This window comes from Alosa alosa, chromosome 2 (assembly GCF_017589495.1).
Source record: "Alosa alosa isolate M-15738 ecotype Scorff River chromosome 2, AALO_Geno_1.1, whole genome shotgun sequence".
Lineage (NCBI taxonomy): Eukaryota > Metazoa > Chordata > Actinopteri > Clupeiformes > Clupeidae > Alosa > Alosa alosa.
The window spans coordinates 22691569-22711343 of NC_063190.1; the positions used below are offsets into that span (position 1 = coordinate 22691569).

At 40.7% G+C, this 19775-nt stretch overlaps 2 protein-coding genes across 4 annotated transcripts; both read right to left on the reverse strand.

Annotated features, from left to right (window-relative positions):
* Positions 1-1341: 1341 nt before the first annotated feature.
* Positions 1342-5991, reverse strand: si:ch73-52f15.5 (uncharacterized protein LOC100150557 homolog). Of its 2 annotated transcripts, none has more exons than XM_048266530.1 (4): positions 5432-5991; positions 4981-5226; positions 3418-3771; positions 1342-2570 (listed from the first exon to the last, which is right to left on the reverse strand). In XM_048266530.1, exons 2-4 carry the CDS (start codon positions 5204-5206, stop codon positions 2527-2529), a joined length of 624 nt encoding a protein of 207 aa, XP_048122487.1. In that variant the 5' UTR covers positions 5207-5226; positions 5432-5991; the 3' UTR covers positions 1342-2526. The 2 variants fall into 2 exon arrangements, with proteins under 2 accessions (XP_048122487.1, XP_048122478.1); XM_048266521.1 differs by having other exon boundaries at positions 4981-5271.
* A 121-nt stretch (positions 5992-6112) lies between these two features.
* On the reverse strand, positions 6113-18574 carry htatsf1 (HIV-1 Tat specific factor 1). Of its 2 annotated transcripts, none has more exons than XM_048266414.1 (10): positions 18542-18574; positions 13990-14154; positions 13561-13753; positions 13396-13443; positions 12907-13061; positions 10097-10260; positions 9724-9820; positions 8233-8322; positions 7968-8105; positions 6113-6737 (listed from the first exon to the last, which is right to left on the reverse strand). In XM_048266414.1, the coding sequence occupies exons 2-10, from the start codon at positions 14152-14154 to the stop codon at positions 6393-6395; spliced, it is 1395 nt and encodes a 464-aa protein (XP_048122371.1). In that variant the 5' UTR covers positions 18542-18574; the 3' UTR covers positions 6113-6392. The 2 variants fall into 2 exon arrangements, with proteins under 2 accessions (XP_048122371.1, XP_048122377.1); XM_048266420.1 differs by lacking the exon at positions 18542-18574 and adding an exon at positions 14754-14802.
* Positions 18575-19775: the final 1201 nt, after the last annotated feature.

Genomic DNA, 19775 nt, shown 5'->3' on the forward strand with positions numbered 1-19775 from the left:
GAACACCTGAAAGGTTTATCAAAAAATGTGAATGACCAATTACAGTAAGGCCCATAAATACATTGGCCAGATGCCTAACTGTTGCTTTGGCAGAATGAGTGATGAGAAATGTGCCTTTTCTTCTGAGTTCATTTGGCATGCCCGCCAGGATTGGAAATCCCCTAGGGCTGAACAGATGGAGAAAAGTAAGACATCACCAGAGCATCAATAATCCACTAGACTCCCTTTGAGAAGGCTATTACTGCCAGTCCATATGGGTCTAAGAACAAACGGTTCCAAGTGATGTAGGGACACTGGGCCCCAATGTGTCACAGAGAGAAGGGGATGGTGATATTTATAGTACCTGCTTGGTTTTACACATGGGAAATGGCATCTTTTAGGCCGACATATTCAGCTGAATTTGGTAGGAGAGAGTAGATTAAATAACAGTGAGTCTTCCTTGGGCTAAAACAAATGAGGCTGCAAGGCAGCATGTTGATAGACCTATGTTCTTCAATATGCTGGCATGCAACCACCAAGCAAAACTCATTTTTGTATTCATTAAAAGTGGATAACATAAAAATGTTAAAATGGTGACACGCTACTGTAGATTGCTAAGAATAACATTTTGAAAGAAGTTTGTGTTTCTGTGGAGTCCTTGTATCCAGCTATTTGTAGCTCTGTCCTCAAACTTTATTTTGAGATTTACATTTTGTATATCTTACAAATGTCTAAATCTTCTGTGAACCTGCAACTTCAAAAATGCATTCTATGTATGGGTTGCAGAAATGTTTCCTTAACCCATACTGCTGTCATGGGTTAAGGAAACATTTCACGATTCAAAAGTGTCGAGATGCCCTCCTACATGACTCTGCCTGGCATTTTAATTGCCTTTGTCTCCGCTGTGGGTGTGAGAGGATTGTTAGCATTGACTGCCTAGCACGTGCAGTCTCACCCATCCTCTGCACACATAAAACAAAGCTCATTAGACGTGAGAAGGACCCTCTCTGTCGTCCTCCCTCCGCCGGAAGAGTGTGGCGAGGCGTCGGTGAGGTGGGGATGCAGGAAAGTATTAATGAGCGAACAAGTGGGCGATCATGGAGCTTGGTTGATTTACTGAAGCATCTGTCACCACTGTGGCCACGTCACCTCCGTGGCAGTAGACATAAAAAGGCAGGCCGCACGTGAATGCACTTCATCGGGATTGACACACACACACACACACACACACACACAGACACACACCCGGACTCGGACTCTCCCTCTCTCTCCCCCTCTATCTCTCTCACTCACACACACACACACACACAAACACACACACATGCAAAATAATGAATTTCTCCACTGTATTGTGAGACTGTGTAACATTTGTATTAGTTGTAATATTTATTCTTTATTCAATCATTATTCGTTTGATATGCTAATCCATATCAGAACATTGTGTTGTAATTCGTATCCAATGAGCTTTCAAGACTAAGTTTAGGTTTCTACAAAATAAAGGGAAAAACATATATCAAGGGATGACATTTATTGGTCAGAACCACTTTCCCATTAAAATAATTGTTAAATCTCACATATCCGACCCTACTGATTTTAATTGAGTATTTTATGCGTATGTATAGTATGTGTGTGTATTTGTGTAAGTTCTTATTTTACCCTAACACTGGGACTTTCCTGGAGATATAAACTACAGATGTAAATCAAATAAAGAACTATCCATGTTTTCTGTTGCATACGACGGCAAAATATTAATATTCACAGTTTGCCTCCTACTGTATATCATCAGTTTATCATGGGATAAACTCAATGGCTATTATGTAAAAAATGCTATTTTACGAGGAATATAAGATATTAATTATTAAACAATTCTGACTTTTTAGTAATGTGCCTAATGTTCACTATCCATAATGTGTTAACAGCATGTTTATGTATGAACAACATGATCATACTTAGGGAACCTAAGCACTCATATGGCCACTAACCTAATCTCTAACTGTCTATAGATAAAGAGAATGAAAAGTGAATATGTGATGCAGCATTCTTAAAAAAACGGCATGGAAGGAAAAAGATGAATAACCAACAATGACTACTACACTACTAAGAGTGTTCAAGATGAGTTGAATACAAGGCATAAGCTGTGCATGGACTTGTGAGGACATGTCAGTCACTGGCAGAACTGTGGAGTCTTTGTCCATGACAGTACCCATCATCCCAGTCCCTCCAGGGTGCCTTCAGGCCAATCTCCATGTCTGCATCACATGTCTTGGCGAGCCTGCACATAGTGTAACAACAAACTTTCCCCTAACAGGTTTTCTGAGGAACACGACGTGTCCGTATTGTGACTGTGACTGTTAGAGAGACAGATACACCCACAGAGAGGATCTGGGATATCCACGTTCTTTGTGTGTTGCAAATCAGTCCATTTTTTAGGCTTGATTCTCCCAGCCTCTCTGCTGAATGGGCAGTGTGGGATAACAGCTTATTGATGCCCATGTCCGTAACGTCAAAATAAATCCTCCCCACAAAGGAAAAAAGGTGGCTCTTCTTTTAGTACCAATACAAGTCCTTGGTCTTTTCTGGCACTTGGACACCTGAGAGAAACACACAATACGTCTCGAAATCATATACTATATCTGAACTCAAATAGTAGCAGTAACACTAGCGTAAAGTAATACATTTTGCTTATAGTCAGTAGCCATGATGGTTTTGACATCCAAGGAAGCCTGGTCAAATTCACCCTCTGGGATATATCAATACATGCCTCTAAAGAATATTGTGATATGCTTGTGATATTGGTAGGAGAGGTGATGATCATAAAGGTGATGATACATGCAGCAACTTTTTGAGTGATGTTGTGGGACAATCACATTAACGGTTTCCTAATGTTCTGGTTGGATGCTTGTAACAAGTTTCCTACTGATATTTAAATATGTTGCTCAACATCAGTGGGAAAGAGCCTGATCAACAGTCGGTCAATAACACTAAAGAGCAATTCCTCAAAGTAACTGTGCACATAAAGGGATATTCCACCATTTTGGGGAAATACACTCGTTTTCCACCTTCCCTTGAGTTAAACAATTGAGTTTTACCTTTCCCCAGTTCATCCAGCCGTTCAGTGTGAGTCTGACAGTAACACTTTTAGCTCCAGCTCATTGAATCAGATTAGACCGTTATCTTATAGGAGAGATGCTAATGGTCTAATCTGATTCAATGAGCTGGAGCTAAAAGTGCTACTGTCAGACTCAGAGAATGGCTGGATGAACTGGGGAAAGGTAAAACTCAATTGTTTAACTCAAGGGGAGGTGGAAAACAAGTGTATTTCCCCAAAAGGTGAAATATCCCTATAAAGTTTAGCTCATTCCTGTTATAAAGAATGTCAAGATATGTCTGAATGTACATTAAAAATGGTGTGTACACTATATCAAATCAGATAAGTACCTGAGTCTAGGCTGATCCTGTTGCCCACTGAGTCTCTGAAAGCAGAAGGTGAATCCCAGCCTGGACTCTCCACCTTGGAATCCATGAGTACTCCCCCTGCTGGACGGTCCATGTGTAGCATGCTGAGGAAGGAGCCGGAGGAGCTCTCTGCGGGGCCCGGCAGTTGGTAGAGCCGGGTCACGTCAAAGCCCGCGCCTGGTCCGTTGGGGTAGCTCCACACACCTGGGCCCATGATTACACCCTGAGAGGCAACCGGGCTCTCGGCCGACGAGAACTGGGCCAGGCCAGAACTGGAGGGAAAAGGGCTCTTGGACCAATCTGGGCTGGACGGGTTCCATGTCGAGGTGGGTGGCTCTGTAGCAAAACAAAAGGATGGACAGAGCAGAGATTATATTACATATGATTTGATGTAACATTTTCTTACGATACAATACGATACAAACTTTATTTGTCAGTTTGAACTGAATTTCTTTTTGCATCCCTGGACAGCTCATGTAAGGATATGAGGACATATACAGTACATACATTTTAGACATATAGCATCAATAGACAGACATGAAGACATACATGTAGGACATAAAGCATCAACAGGCAAACATGAAACATATCCACAAATGACAGTATCAAGCATGACAGAAGACAAAGCATACAGTACAATTACAAAGAGGCTACATCAATATATCCAAACTTTTATCACTTAGAGACATTACATCCATTAATAAATAATTCACTAGATCTTAATGTTGCTGGTTTAATAAAAGGATTGAATGATGTATAAGAGTATCTAAGTCTGATGCGGTTGAAAGAAGGAACTCTAAAGCGCCTGTTTGAGGGCAGTAGCTGATATTCTCTGTGTAAGACGTGTGAGATGTCAGTGGAAATATATTTGGCCAGCCTGAGCATTCTCTTGTTGTAAGCTTCCTGGAAAAGGTGTGCTACAGGTAGCCCAATGATCTTTGAACAAATTTTGATTTGATGATATAGCTTTGCCTTATCTTTGACTGAAAGGCTACTCTGCCAAACTGTGCTACAATAAAGCATTACACTCTGAATTACAGACGTAAAGAACGCCGTTGTATCTTTTTGCAGGTAAATTCTATGTGAGAGGTCCATGAGAGGTTTTTGTCTATCATGACACCCAAGTACTTGTAGGTCGGGACTTGATTGATTTCTGAATTGTGAATCTTCACTGGAGACAGTTAAAGATTAGGTGGTTTTCCAAAAATAATTTCCTTTGTCTTCATCTTGTTTGCTTTACAGTTTCACAATGGTAATGCCTCACAAACATGGAACTACAGAGACCAAAGCCTCCCTATCTGTTCATAGAAATAGCTTTCAACTATCTGTTCAAGCATGAAAGAGATGGTTATGGTATTTGGCAGATGCTTTTGTCAAAGTTACTAACAGCATATGCACAGTACCTAAAATAATAACATCAATATCAATAACAATATCAAATACCAACAATAAATGAGTTTTCATATTAACAAAAACTATTAACACACAAACCATAACTTTTTATGAGACTTAATTAATTCAGCGAGTAAGCATTACAGCACAAACCTGTTTTGATAGCTTTGGTTCTGCTCCGTGGCTTGCTGACTTGGGGGTCTTTGGGAGAGCCGGCTTTGATGCTGAGGTCTTTGGGGAGATTGGCCTTTTTGAGGGCGCGTGAGAAGTGCTCGTCCACCACACTGTTGATGTCCCCCTGGTAGTACGTGAAGAGCACCCTCTGTGGTGCATTTCTCTCCGACGCCTCCGCCAGACTCTCTACCCTCATATTCTCCATTTGACAGACACGCTCAGATCCTACATGGACAACAAGTTGTTGGGTTCCCTCCATCTCACTCAACACTGCACATTTCAAATAGGAGCTCAATGATTTCAGTCATTAACCATGTGATTTAGGCACATATTTTATTATGCTAAATAGATCACTGCTGGATCATAATTCAGATTTGGACAGTTTCCTGAGCCCGTCTACACACAAGGGGCATTTACTGAGATGTCTTACCTTCATAAAAGTTTACACATACAAATTATTTCCAAATGAAGAGTTGCGGTAAGTCCTTGAAAGTGCCAGTCCACATACACAGCTACTAGCTGAATGCACCAACATCAAATGGGACTGGCTCGGTGTTCCTCAGCCGATACTTTGACTTGCATTGGTATGTGGCTTTATGGCTTTTAGCAGACAGAATGTGGCCCGTCTAGTTTGACTGGAAACAGGCACGTTAGCGAGGGAAGGGGTGTGTGTGTGCTATAAGCAGGTTCCATGTTGACACTCAGGTTGTAATGATGTACTGAGATGACATTGAGAAGGATGTTTTTGGCCATAAGGTAAGCTCTAAAGCAAACACGAAGCGAAGACTCTGCAGACAGATGCTCAAATTCTCCTGTTGCAGCCATTTATATTTCACAAGCTCTACAAATGTTGCTTTCATGAACATGGTGTCACAGTAATTCTGATGTAGTGTAATTAACAGCTTTTTAGTACAATTCTAAAATAATCAAATAGATTTTTTTCTTAGTATACAATTTAGCCAAAATTCTAAAAAATTAAATCTGGAAATTCAAAACAAGACAACTTCAGTCCAGCTATTCATTCTTGATACACGGGATGGTAGTTGGTGGTAGTTAGTACACTGGTCTCAGTCAAAAGAGGCAGGCTTACAGTATAACAAAATACCAAACATTACCAGTACTTTAGAATTTTAATTATATAAAAAAAGAAAAATTCTCAAAAGAACACATGAAAGTGAAGACATGACACTTAATCGATGACAAATTAAAAGACTGCTGCACAGCACACAAACACAAAGTCAAGACTTTTCACAAACAAAGGGGGCATCTTCTGTACTACTGAAGGGACAATTCAGGACAAAACGGTCCAGCGCTGCGGGAGCTCTGCAGTGTGGTTTGAGTGGAGAGGGGATTAGTGCGGGATGGAGGGAGAGTATAGAGGCATCTCTCCTCTAAGCATCCTCTCCTCCGTCCTCCTCATCGCTGCCGGCCACGCTGCTGTCTGTTGACTCGGCGCCCGGGTCACGACACTCCTCGTCTGCCTCCTGGCTCTGCACTGCCCCCGACGTGCCCTCGGCAGGCGTCTCGGCCGTGGACGCCGCCGCTTCTGTGGCGGCCTGACCGTTGGAGGCCGCCGTCGGAGGTGCGTCGGCTCCACTGCTGCTTTTGGGGACGTCTCCCTGAGCTGCGGCCGCTGCCGCCGCTGCTGTCGAGGCGTCCGTGGGCCCCTTGCTCCCGTCCAGGAAAGTCTCCCAGCCTTTCAGCCGTTCCTCACGCTCACGGCTCGTCTCCTCCACCTGCACCGAAGGGTCAGAGACACAAGACGTTTTAGAGAGTAGGGGTGGTCAATATGGACTTAAAGGAGAATTCCGGTGTGATATTGACCTAAAGTGTATTGAAACATGATACCGAGTGTGAACGTATGTCTCATAGCCCATCTCGGCTTGTCCCCTGCACTCCAAAATCTGGCGCTAGTTAGCCAATGCTACCAACAGCTTTTCAATAGTGGTGCTTGACATCGGGCTAGCCATGCAAATAAATCACTGTTTTACACCCATTTACGAGGCTCAATGTATCTCCACACTTCATTGGTAGACTTCCGAGGGCCCTGACATTTAAAACGAGACATTGAGAACATTGAAAAAGCACTGGTAGTTTACTTACAAGACGATTTATACAGACAGTATCTTCACGAAGTTTAGCGTTTGCAGCCATCTTGAATTTAGTCACGATAAGTCGAGCAACGAGTAAGAATGAACAGGTATGATAAGGGATCAGATTCCAAAAATAATTCAGTGAAAATGCATGGATTCCAGTTGCTGCTACTGTAAGTAACGAGATGGGCTATGAGACATACGTTCACACTCGGTATCATGTTTCAATACACTTTAGGTCAATATCACACCGGAATTCTCCTTTAAAACTGTTTCACAATATTGCATGCTATTTTTGGCGATAACAGTAATGTTCACCACTGTTTTTTCAGCTGTTTATCAACTGTTATGTTAGCTTACAGTCTTGAGCCGTGCAAACACAACAAAGGATCAGGATCATTAGCAATGAACTCTTCCTCCTCTACAATTTGCATTCCATGATGTTTGTTCTCATTCTACATGTGAGCCATCCATCTTCCAGCACATATCAAACATTTCACTAACTCTATCATTAATATTGTGCTATGACAAATTCTCATCATGGGGAAGAATTTGATGGAATGTCGATTAGAAATACAATGTGGCACATCCTTGTTAGAGATCAGGGGGGTGGAGGAGTAGAACAAGGAAGTAGAGGAATGAGATCACAGAAGGACAAGCATTCAAAAAGGAAAGCAGTACTAAAAATAAACTTGAGGCTGCCTTACTAGAACATACACTATAAAGCCCTAGACACATGCTTATTTATGCACACACATTTTCTGTCCTTATAAACACATGTAAAAGAACATGTTTCTAATAAAATAAAAAAAGCATCACATTCTGCAGAGGTTCCCATTCCCAGCCAGTGGTCCTCATGAGACAGGCTCTCACCTGATAATCAGTGTTGCCGTCCCACAGCGCAGCTGACAGCTGCCTCCCCCCGAACCATCGGCCATTTAATGCCAGTATGCAAGCGTCACCATGCTCAGGCTCCTTAAACGCCACTGAAGCCACTCCATCAGGGTGTCTCTGAAGAAAAGAAGGCACAGCCAGCTATGAAGTACACTTAAGCATGGTTTAAGGATGTTTCATTTACTATCAGTGCATACATAGAGATTTAAAGGAAGGAGGCTGTTGTTGTTGTTTTTCGGCTTACATCGAATATGATGACTTTCTTTACATCGCCAAATTTCTCACACTCTGTTCTGAGGTCTTCTCTGTACTCGTTCAAAACAAGAGGGTCTTCCTGAATAGACAAAAAAAAACAGCACATTACAAATAGCTTTTCTGCTAAATGTGTAAACACTGAAAAAAATGTATCATCACACATAAATCTCACAAGAGAAGTTTGTTTTGTTGAAACGCAAGCCATCTCCAGTCTGTTTTATGGGGGGAAATAAAATATGTCATATTTCTGAAGGAACAGTCCGCTACTCTGTTCAGGGTGAATTTTTCAGACACTTTGAAAAATTACAGGCACTTTAATGCTGCATTTAGTTAGTTCTTTTAGGACCTGAAAACATTTAAATTGATAAACACTCTGTTGTTAATACTAATACATTTGAAATGTTTCTTTATTCTGCATGCTTTACCTAGAAGGTGAATTACAAAAAAAAAAAAAACACTCCCATTGTGTTCACTCTTCCTCCTGTTATTTCTCACATTCATGTCATTCCACAGAGGACATAGGAGAATGTTCGGTGTGAGGAAGTAGTGAACCCATCACTGCAGGCACAGCAGAGAGACACCTGCATTCCTCCTGCCATCTCAAACACCTGCATTCCTCTAGCCATCCTGAAGCAGAATGTAGCCAAACTCGCTCTTCATAATGGCACACCCATTTTCACAAGTCTCTCTCTCACTGACAGATATACACACACGCACAAACATAAGCCGTTTTAATATATAACTGCTGACAGCAAATGTCAAGCAGTTATCGCAGAGTGCATGTTTGAGTAAGTAGGAGTGCACTGAGGATCATTACACAAAACTGTAAAATCTCAAGAGCATTTGGAGAGCTTGTAAGCGTGTTAACTTGGATCCATTTCTTTTTGGGATTCATGAGGAGGTCTGAACCCTGTGCTTACACCATCTGTACAGATGGCTAATTAATTATATCCATGTCTATGAACCGGGAGGAGGCTGAAGAGTCATGTATTAAAACCCAGAGCAACAGAGATCTCTAGACAAGAATGAGCCAATTCCAAATTCCTCATACCACCGAAATCGTCAGTGTTGGAGAACAGTGTGTATAAAATTATCAATTTGCATTATTCCCTGTCATTGACTCCATAACAAGTTTTCTTTGTCATGGTCTTATAGAATTGGCATCATTGAAACTGCCTCTTCAAATACCTGTAGTCTACAAAGCAACAGACCATACAGATTGTGGACAGATCACTACATGGGGCAGCCATACTGGTTAGTGCTTAGTCACTGTTCCCCGAGCGCCGCTGTTGTTGAGCTCACTGCGCCGGGATTAGTGTGTGCTTCACCTCACTGTGTGTTCACTGAGTGCTGAGTGTGTTTAACTAATTCACGGATTGGGATAAATGCAGAGACGAAATTTCCCTCACAGGATCAAAAGAGTATATATACTTATACTTACTTACATTCTGAGCACCTGCTGTGTGGGGAAATCTCTCACCTCAAAGTCACTGGGATGAAACATGTTCCGGATGATCACTACTCGCTCATGCCGTTTACGGACCTCTCCTTTTTTCTCAGGCCGCCAGTCCAACTGCCTGGAGCAAGAGGGAAGATATCAGATTGTACACAACCAGTTCTCAGAAGAGATTATTTGCAAAGAAACATGCATGCATGACCCACACACACACAGACACACACACACACACAGACACACACACACAGCTAAAGGGTCAGCATCCGCACCTACAAAAGTTACAGTAGATATAACAACAGCATGATGTCTGTGCAAAATGAAATAATAACCGTATTTCTGTTGAACGAACACACATCAAATGCAGACAACACATCATATCGATATATAATGAACATACTTTTGCTGCGCCTTCAGTTTCTTGCGGTATTCTTTTGACTTCTTCTTCTTCTTGCTGGCGTCGTACGTGCCCTTGAGCTCGAAGCGGGCCGCCTCCACGTGCAGCTGGTAACCCCTGATCTCACTCTCATCCAACAGGCGCTCTGCCAGGGCCACAGACTCTTTCTGCAGCGGGGAAGGGCACACAGAGTCCAAGAGCTTTTAGAAAACAGTTTTTAGAACGGCAGACATAATCTGCAACAAACTTAATAACAGGCCTGTTAGATCGAATTGGAACATTCTACTTATAGAGGGAGAGCAGATAGCTAACAAACATTCAGAAAAAGTCCTGTTGGCAAATTTGAGGAAAAGTCGGTAAAGGGGCTATTTCACACAATTTAAGGGTGATGAATTCAAATATTTTGTTTACCAAGCTCAATTCTGAGTTTTAAGCTTGCTAATTAGCATAATTAGCATAGTTCACATACTTTTTGGTTTTGCCATCAGATATCATAGGAATTGCAAAAAATAAGGCATTAATATACTCTTTATGTATCAGATATGTTGTAGGACAGGACAGGAATTACCCCAATGACCCTCAAGTAGCAAATGAAAATAAGCTAAAATTAAAATATAAATTGAAATAATAGCTAAAATTCAGTATGACATTTAGAAGCAAAATAGATTCCTTGATAATAAATTGATAGAATAGTAGGTGACTGCTCATTTTTCTGTAGAAAGTACTTTGTCACTAACTATTATGAACAGTTGTCAGTCTTTACAGAGGATTTACACTGTAATTTTCTTTTACTGTAAAGGTGACTGTGCTTGCCTAGTTAAAACATCTCACTGGTGCTCTTTCCTATCATTCAAATTCCAGCAATGCAAAAAAATAGAAGAGTGTGTCTGTTTGATGGTTGCTGAAGAATAGTGATGGGCAAATGAAGCTTTGGTGAACCACTAATCCACAGCAGTGTGAAGCTAGCAACACTAATGAAAAAATCCAATATGGCTGCCACATGTAGATTTTTCAACATAAAAGTCCTTACCCAAACCAGTTTATGTAACCAAAAATATTGGTTTGCTAAGGACTTTTATGTTGAAAAATGTATGTGTGGCGGCCATCTTTTTGCTTTTCAGCTAGTGTCGCTAGGTTCACACTGCTGTGGTTCAGTGGTTCACCAAAGCTTCAAATCCTCAGTTATGAACTGATTAATGTCCCTGTACTGTAGCTATTGCAGATAGCGATGGTTATTTGTGAAGTGGAAATAAGTCTTATCCTCACTCAAGTGATGTCTAGCAATGTGGAATGTCTTGATCACTGCAAAAACTGCTCATTCAACACTGGTAATAGATGCTCAAGATCTAGTTATGTCTTTAGGACACCAATCTGACTGCAGCACGTTTAAGAAGTATGCAGGAAAGTTTGTAAGAAACTTTTGTATTGTTATTTGGTATTTGTTATGTGGTAGCAAATGATGTTGACTATCAAAGAAATAGACCTAATGTAGGAATACACACAGATATTGCAACAGATACGCTCAGGCCAATCCAAACTTTTCTCATCTGTTGTTCCTCGTTGGTGGAACACACTGCCAGTTCCTACAAGGGCAGGGTCATCCCTCTCCATTTTCAAAAAACTCCTGAAGACCCAGCTCTTTAGAGAACATCTCCTCTCATAGCAACACTTACAAGTTTTGCTGATCCTAGCACTTACCACCCATCTTGAACTGACACTCAACTGTTTAAAAACAGCACTCACTGATGCACTTATTCTTACTGTACTCTAGCGTTTTAAAATTGTCCTAAAATTGTTGAGAGAATTGCTTTAAAACTTACTGTTACCATGTTGTTAGTCGCTTTGGTTAAAAATGCGTCAGCCAAATGTAATGTAATGTAATAATGGTGTAGGCCTATCTGATTAAGCAACTTGTTGCAAACTGGTACTATGAACAAAATATTAGTGCATTCCTGAATCTACATCCTTATGCATGCTTCCTGCCAGGACTTTTACGGGCTTTTCCCAAATCACGGAAATAACGTCGACGCAGCGGTATAGCAGCAGATAGTAGCATCCATCAGGCAAGTGTTATTTAAATAAACTCCTGGTGTACTTACAAACTTTCTAATACCTCGTTTTATGAGTAAAGAACATAGTTGTACCACTGTAGAAGTTTTGTACCATTCAGGGCATTATTAGTGGGGTAATTTACGAGATAAAAGTTGGTTCCATTACGCCTGCAGAAAGTCATTAGTTTCTGACAGCGCTACTCGACCAGGGTTCGACCAAGGGAAAACAGGTTCTGGGAGGGTGTTTGGCTCGGGGTCATGGTGCAAAGGACCCTAAGGTGAAATTACTCCGAACCATCGCTTTAAACAGCAACAGCCGTGGCCTACTGGTTAGCACTTCGAATTTGTAACCGGAGGGTTGCCGGTTCGAACCCCGACCAGTAGGCACGGCTGAAGTGCCCTTGAGCAAGGCACCTAACCCCTCATTGCCCCGAGCGCCGCTGTTGTTGCAGGCAGCTCACTGCGCCGGGATGGATTAGTGTGTGCTTCACCTCACTGTGTGTTCATTGTGTACTGACTGTGTTTCACTAATTCACGGATTGGGATAAATGCAGAGACCAAATTTCCCTCACGGGATCAAAAGAGTATATATACTTATACTTACTTATACAAAGACGTAAAACATAAACAAATAGTGAAGTAAACATGTGGACCGCAGTTCCATAGCCCTTAACTGTAAGTCAATACGTAAACAATTGTGGTTCAGCAGTTTCTAAGCATACCACAAAAGTTTTTTTCACAAACTAGACTTCCTGCACATACCTTCAAATAGCAACAGAGTCCATCTCCTTTCTGGTTTCCATCCTTGTCCTTGTAGAGTTTCACCTTGTACTCCTCTGTGATGGGGTCACGCATGACGATGCCACATTTGGACATGAACTCCACAAACTCCTCTTCGGTTATGTCTAGGGGTAGGCCTGGAAGGCAGAGGCACATGAATGTACAAACTGGGTCAGTTGAACCAACACAAACCAGCATCAAGCAGACCGTTGAGTTACATAAATCCAAATTTCAAAATGTAACACTTTTATTCGCTGGTTTAGATTTCAAAGGACTTTGTTGAATTCAAATGACCCCCTCATAAATTAGTAGATCGTATTAATTGTATAACTATTACAAGGTCAAATAATCCTTTCCGCATAAGTCAGGTCATCATACCAAGTTAGTCATTCACCACAGTCCATCTCAATGTCACAAAATCTAAACAGCCCCAGGCTCTTACATTACATTGATCAAAGTAGTGAAACCTACCTGAAACATAAACATTTGTGTTCTTGTCAGTCTCCACATCAAACCAGCCTGCAATAAAAACAAAAAGGGTGCTCTGTTAGGACACATATAATATCTATTAGAATGGTCCTGATTTAAAGCAGACTCCTCATGTTCCAACATTCTAAAGGCCAATAACAAACAAACCTGGATCTGCCTTTCTCTTCTCTCCCTTCTCTCCCTTCTCTTTGGCCTTGGCCTGGTCGCTACTCTTATCCGTCTTCTCGGGTTCCTCTTTCTTGGCTGCTGTTGCTTCAGAGGATGGAACTGATGCAGATGCATTCCCTTCCTCATCGAAGCCATAGTTGGCATGGTACTCCGCCAAAAAGTCATCTGTTATCTGCAAATAACAATAATGAGACTGGTGATTTTACACACTGATTCACAAAGAATAAATTGAACAGATAGAAGTTTAAGTGGGCAGTCAATCTGCAGGTAATAACCCAGACTCATTGTAATTAAATTGAGCCAGAGTTGGACCTTTATTATACAGTCTATGAGTTGGACGCTGTGAATGTCAAAACGTGGTGCTTTCACCTCCGACAGGATGTTTGTGGAAATACTTTAGGAGTTTACCTTCGGAAACCAAGCTTTCTTGTCAGGGTCCCAATCATACACCGTGCCATCCTCCGGGTCCACAAAAGTGAAGGGGTCATCTCCGTCTCCACGCCTTCCTCCGTAGAGCTCCTGCAGCCGAAGCTGCTCAAGGAACTCTTTATTCCCATGCGAGTCTCCACTCATCTGCACATAAAACAGGTTAACGTTAACACAATTTAGGCGGCAACCACGAGTGAGCACCACACAGGGAACTGGACAGACAAATGTCTCAGAATTTAATTGAAGCACTCTTTAACGTTACTAAACACGCTTTGATCGCATGACGCAACACTGAAGGAAGATGATTGTGGTAACGTTATGGGACAAGCCATATAACAACACCATTCACCACCAAGTGAAAAGCTGCTGCCGTTAAGAGCGGCTACCTGCTGTGAAAATATTGCTAACACAAACAACGATAGTATAAGCAACTAACCACATATATACAATAGGACGTATGTAAGCATGTGAACAGTGAACAATAGTAAAGTAAAACTAAACAAACTGCCACTGGAAGTGCCTATTTAGCTGGCTATGTAGCTAGCGTCAGCAGCTAACTAATGTTAGCAGTTAGCTATTTAGTTAGACCTCTCAAGAGCAATATACTTGTACCACAAATTAGAGTGATACAACAACACGAAGATGTTATGTGTATGGTTCATATGAATCAAACTGTTTCAACCCTAAGTTTAATATACAATCAGTTACAGTAGAAAATATACTACAATCTAGTAACTACATACCACGGAGAATATCCGCGACTGCAGATTGAACAAGTTAACTTCCGGGTCAAAGAATAACTTCTTGTTTACAACCATAGACATATTAGTCAGGGGGCCTATGTGGTTTCTGTGGGATTGAAATGTTAATTTTTGGAGAGTGGTTGGACTGTCTTTAGAGGTCATTGAACATGGAGAAAAATGATGTCTCCATTTTTTTTTAACCTGTCTTAACCCTATTTCTGTGAATTTGTATATTTCACTATAATTAACACCATGCATTTCGCCTAAATCACTGGCTATGTTGAATAAAGTTCACAAAACAGTTATTTTCCTATTTTTAACAGTATGATTGTATGTCAGTATTATGATTGTATGTCAAACAATTAGAGATAAGATCAATAACCAATCAGTTTCACCAAATACACATACTCCATTGCTGAGAGATAGCAAAATCACAGAATCACAGATGAGACCTCAAACAACATTTAATTCATTTACATATACACAACATATTAGATCTCACCTCCACAATTTCCTCAACAAAATCTACTAGTCTACTACTACAACTAGTCTACTAAACCTTATTCCTACTCACCTTCTTAAGACTGCTCTCCCCTTCCTGGATAATGTTTTGCTCTAGATTATAAATAATTCAATGCTATCAAGGCATGTACCGCAGTCGTTTAAGACATCTGTTATTAAGCCCAAAAAAACCTAGCCTTGTATCGATACTGGTCTTCCTGGACCTCAGCGCTGCCTTTGACACCATAGACAATGACATACTACTTAGGCTTGAAAATTTGATAGGCATCAAAGACTCAGCACTCGCTTTGTTTAGATCAGTGTTTTTCAACCACTGTGCCGGGGCACACTAGTGTACCGTGATCATCAGGCGTGCCGTAAAAAAATACCCAAATGTCACTCACTGGTCCAGAAAAGCAACTGTTGCATCAAATAATTTATAACCACACATACTCTCATTGATTGTATGATTGCACTATTTGTGGTATGCAGGCATTGTACAACGGGGGCCCCATATCCAGTATTCACAGAATCATCACATATCCGGTTCAATACAACAATTAAATTAGATATAGTCACCTACAAATGAAACAGAGGGCGCTTGTTATATTGAGCAGGTCTTGCATAGAAGCCAAAATAAGGCCATATCTGTGTATTATTTGAAATTTTAGGCTATGGTATGTTTATTTTTTCTTCACACAGGATTAGTGTGTTAATGTGCCGTGGGACATTTTAAGTGTCAAAAGTGTGCCGTGGCACAAAAAAGGTTGAAAAACACTGGTTTAGATCATACCTTCCTAACCGTCAACAATTTGTACAGGTCCATAATAAACCATCTACCCAGATTATGGTAAAATGTGGAGTGCCTCAAGGCTTAGTACTGAGGCCCCTGTTGTTTAGCAGATGATACATAACTATACCTCTCCATAAAACCTGATGAATTAACACTGTTAGCCAAACTTGACACATGTATAAGAGATATAAAGACATGGATGACGAATAATTTCCTGCTTTTGAACTCAGATAAAACAGAAGTCATGGTTTTAGGTTCTAAAAAGATGAGGAATATCCTATCCACATCACAGGCTACATATAGTGATCTTCCACTGACCTCATCCACAAGTGTTAAAAACCTAGGAGTTATAATTAACCAGGACCTAGCACTAAGTAATCAAATAAAACAGATCACCAAAACTTAATTTTACCATTTAAGGAACATTTCAAAGATAAGAAAGTCCTTATCCTTACCAGATGCCGAGAAATGTTTTGTCATCTCAAGGATAGACTATTGCAATGCTATTGCAATGCTATTATGCTGGCTGTAATAATACCTGTCTAAAGAGCTTACAGCTTATACAAAATGCAGCTGCTCACACACACAAAAAATATGAACATATTTCCCCCATTCTAGCATCTTTACACTGGCTACCTGTTAAGTCATTGACTTCAAAATATTACTTATAGTTCTTTGTTGGTTGCCTGCATTGAAAGAGGACATCTCATGAAGATGCTCTTTTGTCTGCTTCTGACAGAAGAAGCACTTATCTATGCTGGCAGCAGCTGCTGCTGAACAAGTGTCCCTCTAGATGGACTTAATGCAGTTGCAGGTGTTGCTGCAGGTTCAGAAGATGGTCTACCGCGTCTTTTCTGAAGACACTGAGTCCTGCCTGCTTCACATGATTTCTAGTAGCGAATCTTAGCATGCTGCAGATGCTCACTGTTACAGGTCGATTTGTAGCAGTTCCTGTGCCAAACTGTTTGTTCTGTTGTAAAATAACTGCACTGTAACAATGTAATCGTTGGCTGATCTGTGATACCCATCTCCATACTCTCTCATGGACAAAAACAAGACATTTGGCATATGTCTCTAGTGATGGGTCATTCACCAGTCCACACATATCTGCCACTGGATACATAGCCCAAAATCTGTTTCTTTTAGAATATGTGTGCCATCACCTGACTAACAGAAAGACACACCTCAGAAACTAGACTGTGCCACCATGAACTATGAAAATGTGCTTGCTCAAACGTAGAAGGCTAGAAGGTCACTAATATCACCAACCATGAAGAACAGAGCACTATGTGCTTCAAGTTATTCGATATTCTAAATTCTATCACTGCCAGCTATTAACAGCCAACTGTCACTGGTAGTCAGGGATGGATTACTGCACGGGCCTACCGGGCCCAAACCCAGAGGCCCAAGGAGTCAGAGGGCCCAAGCCATTGCATGGAATCATTGCCTCAATATCAACACATCATATCAACACACAGACTATGAATCTGATTGAAATAAAGTATTGGCCATCCCCAAAATGCACCAGAATACAGGAAATCACATCAAATAAATTAAAAAAATGTCCCCCGCAACAATTAGTGGGGGGCCCTTAATACATCTGGGACCAGGGGCCAGAAAGTTCATAATCTGTCCATGCTGGTAGTGTCTCTCTTTCTCTCTCTTACACACACACACACACCTGTCTGTTTGTCTAGCTGATCCTTTACCCTTTCTTTTCTTCACACTTACATAGGCTTCAGAAGACCTTACAGACTTCAGCTGGTACTATGTAAAAGTCAAGTAAACTTGATTTAACAGAGATCTCTGCACTTTGTGCTTGATTGTTTATGTGGTCCACTTTTGCACACTACCTTGTAGAATATCTTTGCTTTTTGGCACCAAACCCTATGCTATAATACCAGCAATGTGAGGTTTATGGACAAAACACCAAATTTGACCTTTTCTGAATTTGACCTTTGATTTGGGTCCTTCAAAACCTTCAAAAAAAAATGGAGACATGTTTTTTTTTACTCTTAAGAACCCCTAGAACAAAGATATAATACTCTCAAAAAATTAACATGCGAATCCCACAAGCCCCCAAATTAGACACATAGGCCCCCCTACTATATATAATAAGAGGTCGAGAGGAGCATCAGAACCGAACCCTGGGAGCATCAACAATCTTTGGGAGCATCATAGCCTACTGCTCAGGATGGTTCTGATAATAAAATAATCAAATAAAAATACACCAAAGTTAGAAAGATGATCTTGTATCTTCATTTAAGTTCAAATGTTTTTTAACCACTGTTATTTTCAAAAACAAATGTTTATTTCATTAATCATCCAAATAGCCTAACCATCGGGCAAGGAAGAGGAACATATTTTGCATGTTCCTCCTGCTCTCCTTTAGACTACTTTCTTTGCTTCTTCTTGCTGGTGTAAACCCTCTCATTCTTATGGACCCGGTAGGTAGACAGCAGCTGAAAAGTTCTCTGAGCTTCATTTTTCTCACCTGTTCGCTTTGAAGTGATTCTGTCAAGAGCAATGATCTCAGATCCCCTGCACTGTATTCTCCAACTTAAATAAACATTCCAGGTGAAGTTGTCACGGCGATAAATCTGGAGCAGCACTATGGCATCAACAAAGGGTTTAGAATGTTTTCTTTTACAATTGGTTATGGTTCTATTTACTGTATGGTTATTAATTCTTGGCAGACCCTTTTGTCCAAAGTGGTGTAGGCTACAACAAGAAAACTTTGGGCCCTATCAAACCCATTCTTCTCATGTAGTTCACATCACACATGACTTGAGCTTTCCAACAGTGCTACGTCACTAGTTGCTGTGATAAATGGCTTGCGAGATAGTTAACTTTGGATTTACATCAAATTGAATCATATTTGCAGTCTGCTCACAGCTCTGCGTCCATCTCTACACCTATTATTGCCAGTGGAATAGCTTGCGGACTCTTCACTCATCACATGACAAACTGTATATAAAAATAACCTGAATCCAATGGTTTAACATGTTCATCATTCTGTACACTTGTGCATTCTCAAGTAATATGATTTTGAAATGCCAGCAAATGTTTTGCATTGTCTCCAACATTGGGCTAATTAGTAATCACACCATGATTCAAAAATTGCCATGCACAGATCAACTGTGCCTTGGGAAGAGGATATAAGGCAAATTCTTCATACAATGTAACAAGACTTCAGATGATAAAACAATTGGTAATGAATCAAATGTTTATTTCAGTACAGATATTTTTACAAATGGCTAAGTTGTTTATGGACAATATGTTATGTTCTTATGTTTAGAGAGAGAAATAGCACTGAATGCTATTGTGCTGTGATTAGGCATCAATCACTATTGAAGAAATCAATCAAAGCTCAGGGACAGAATCAATGTAAGTCCCCTTTATAAAAATATTTCACTTCCTCTGACAGATGTATTGAACACGTTTTATGTGGTGTTTTATGTAAACGTGACAGAAACATACAGTTGTAAAATGTGCATGTTTTCTTAATATTCACATGTTTTTGTCTATTTGCATGTTTTGCAGCAAATCAGCAATTACATTTAGGTGGCTCTAATGTCAGCATGATAACTAGAACAACTAAACCTTTCCTTATCTCTGTTAGCTTGCATAGCAACCGCAAAAAACCACAAAACAACATTTGCTGTTGAGCAATTTGCTTGCACTTTTGAGAGCTGGATCACATTGGTGGTTTTGCAGCGTTTTTGGAG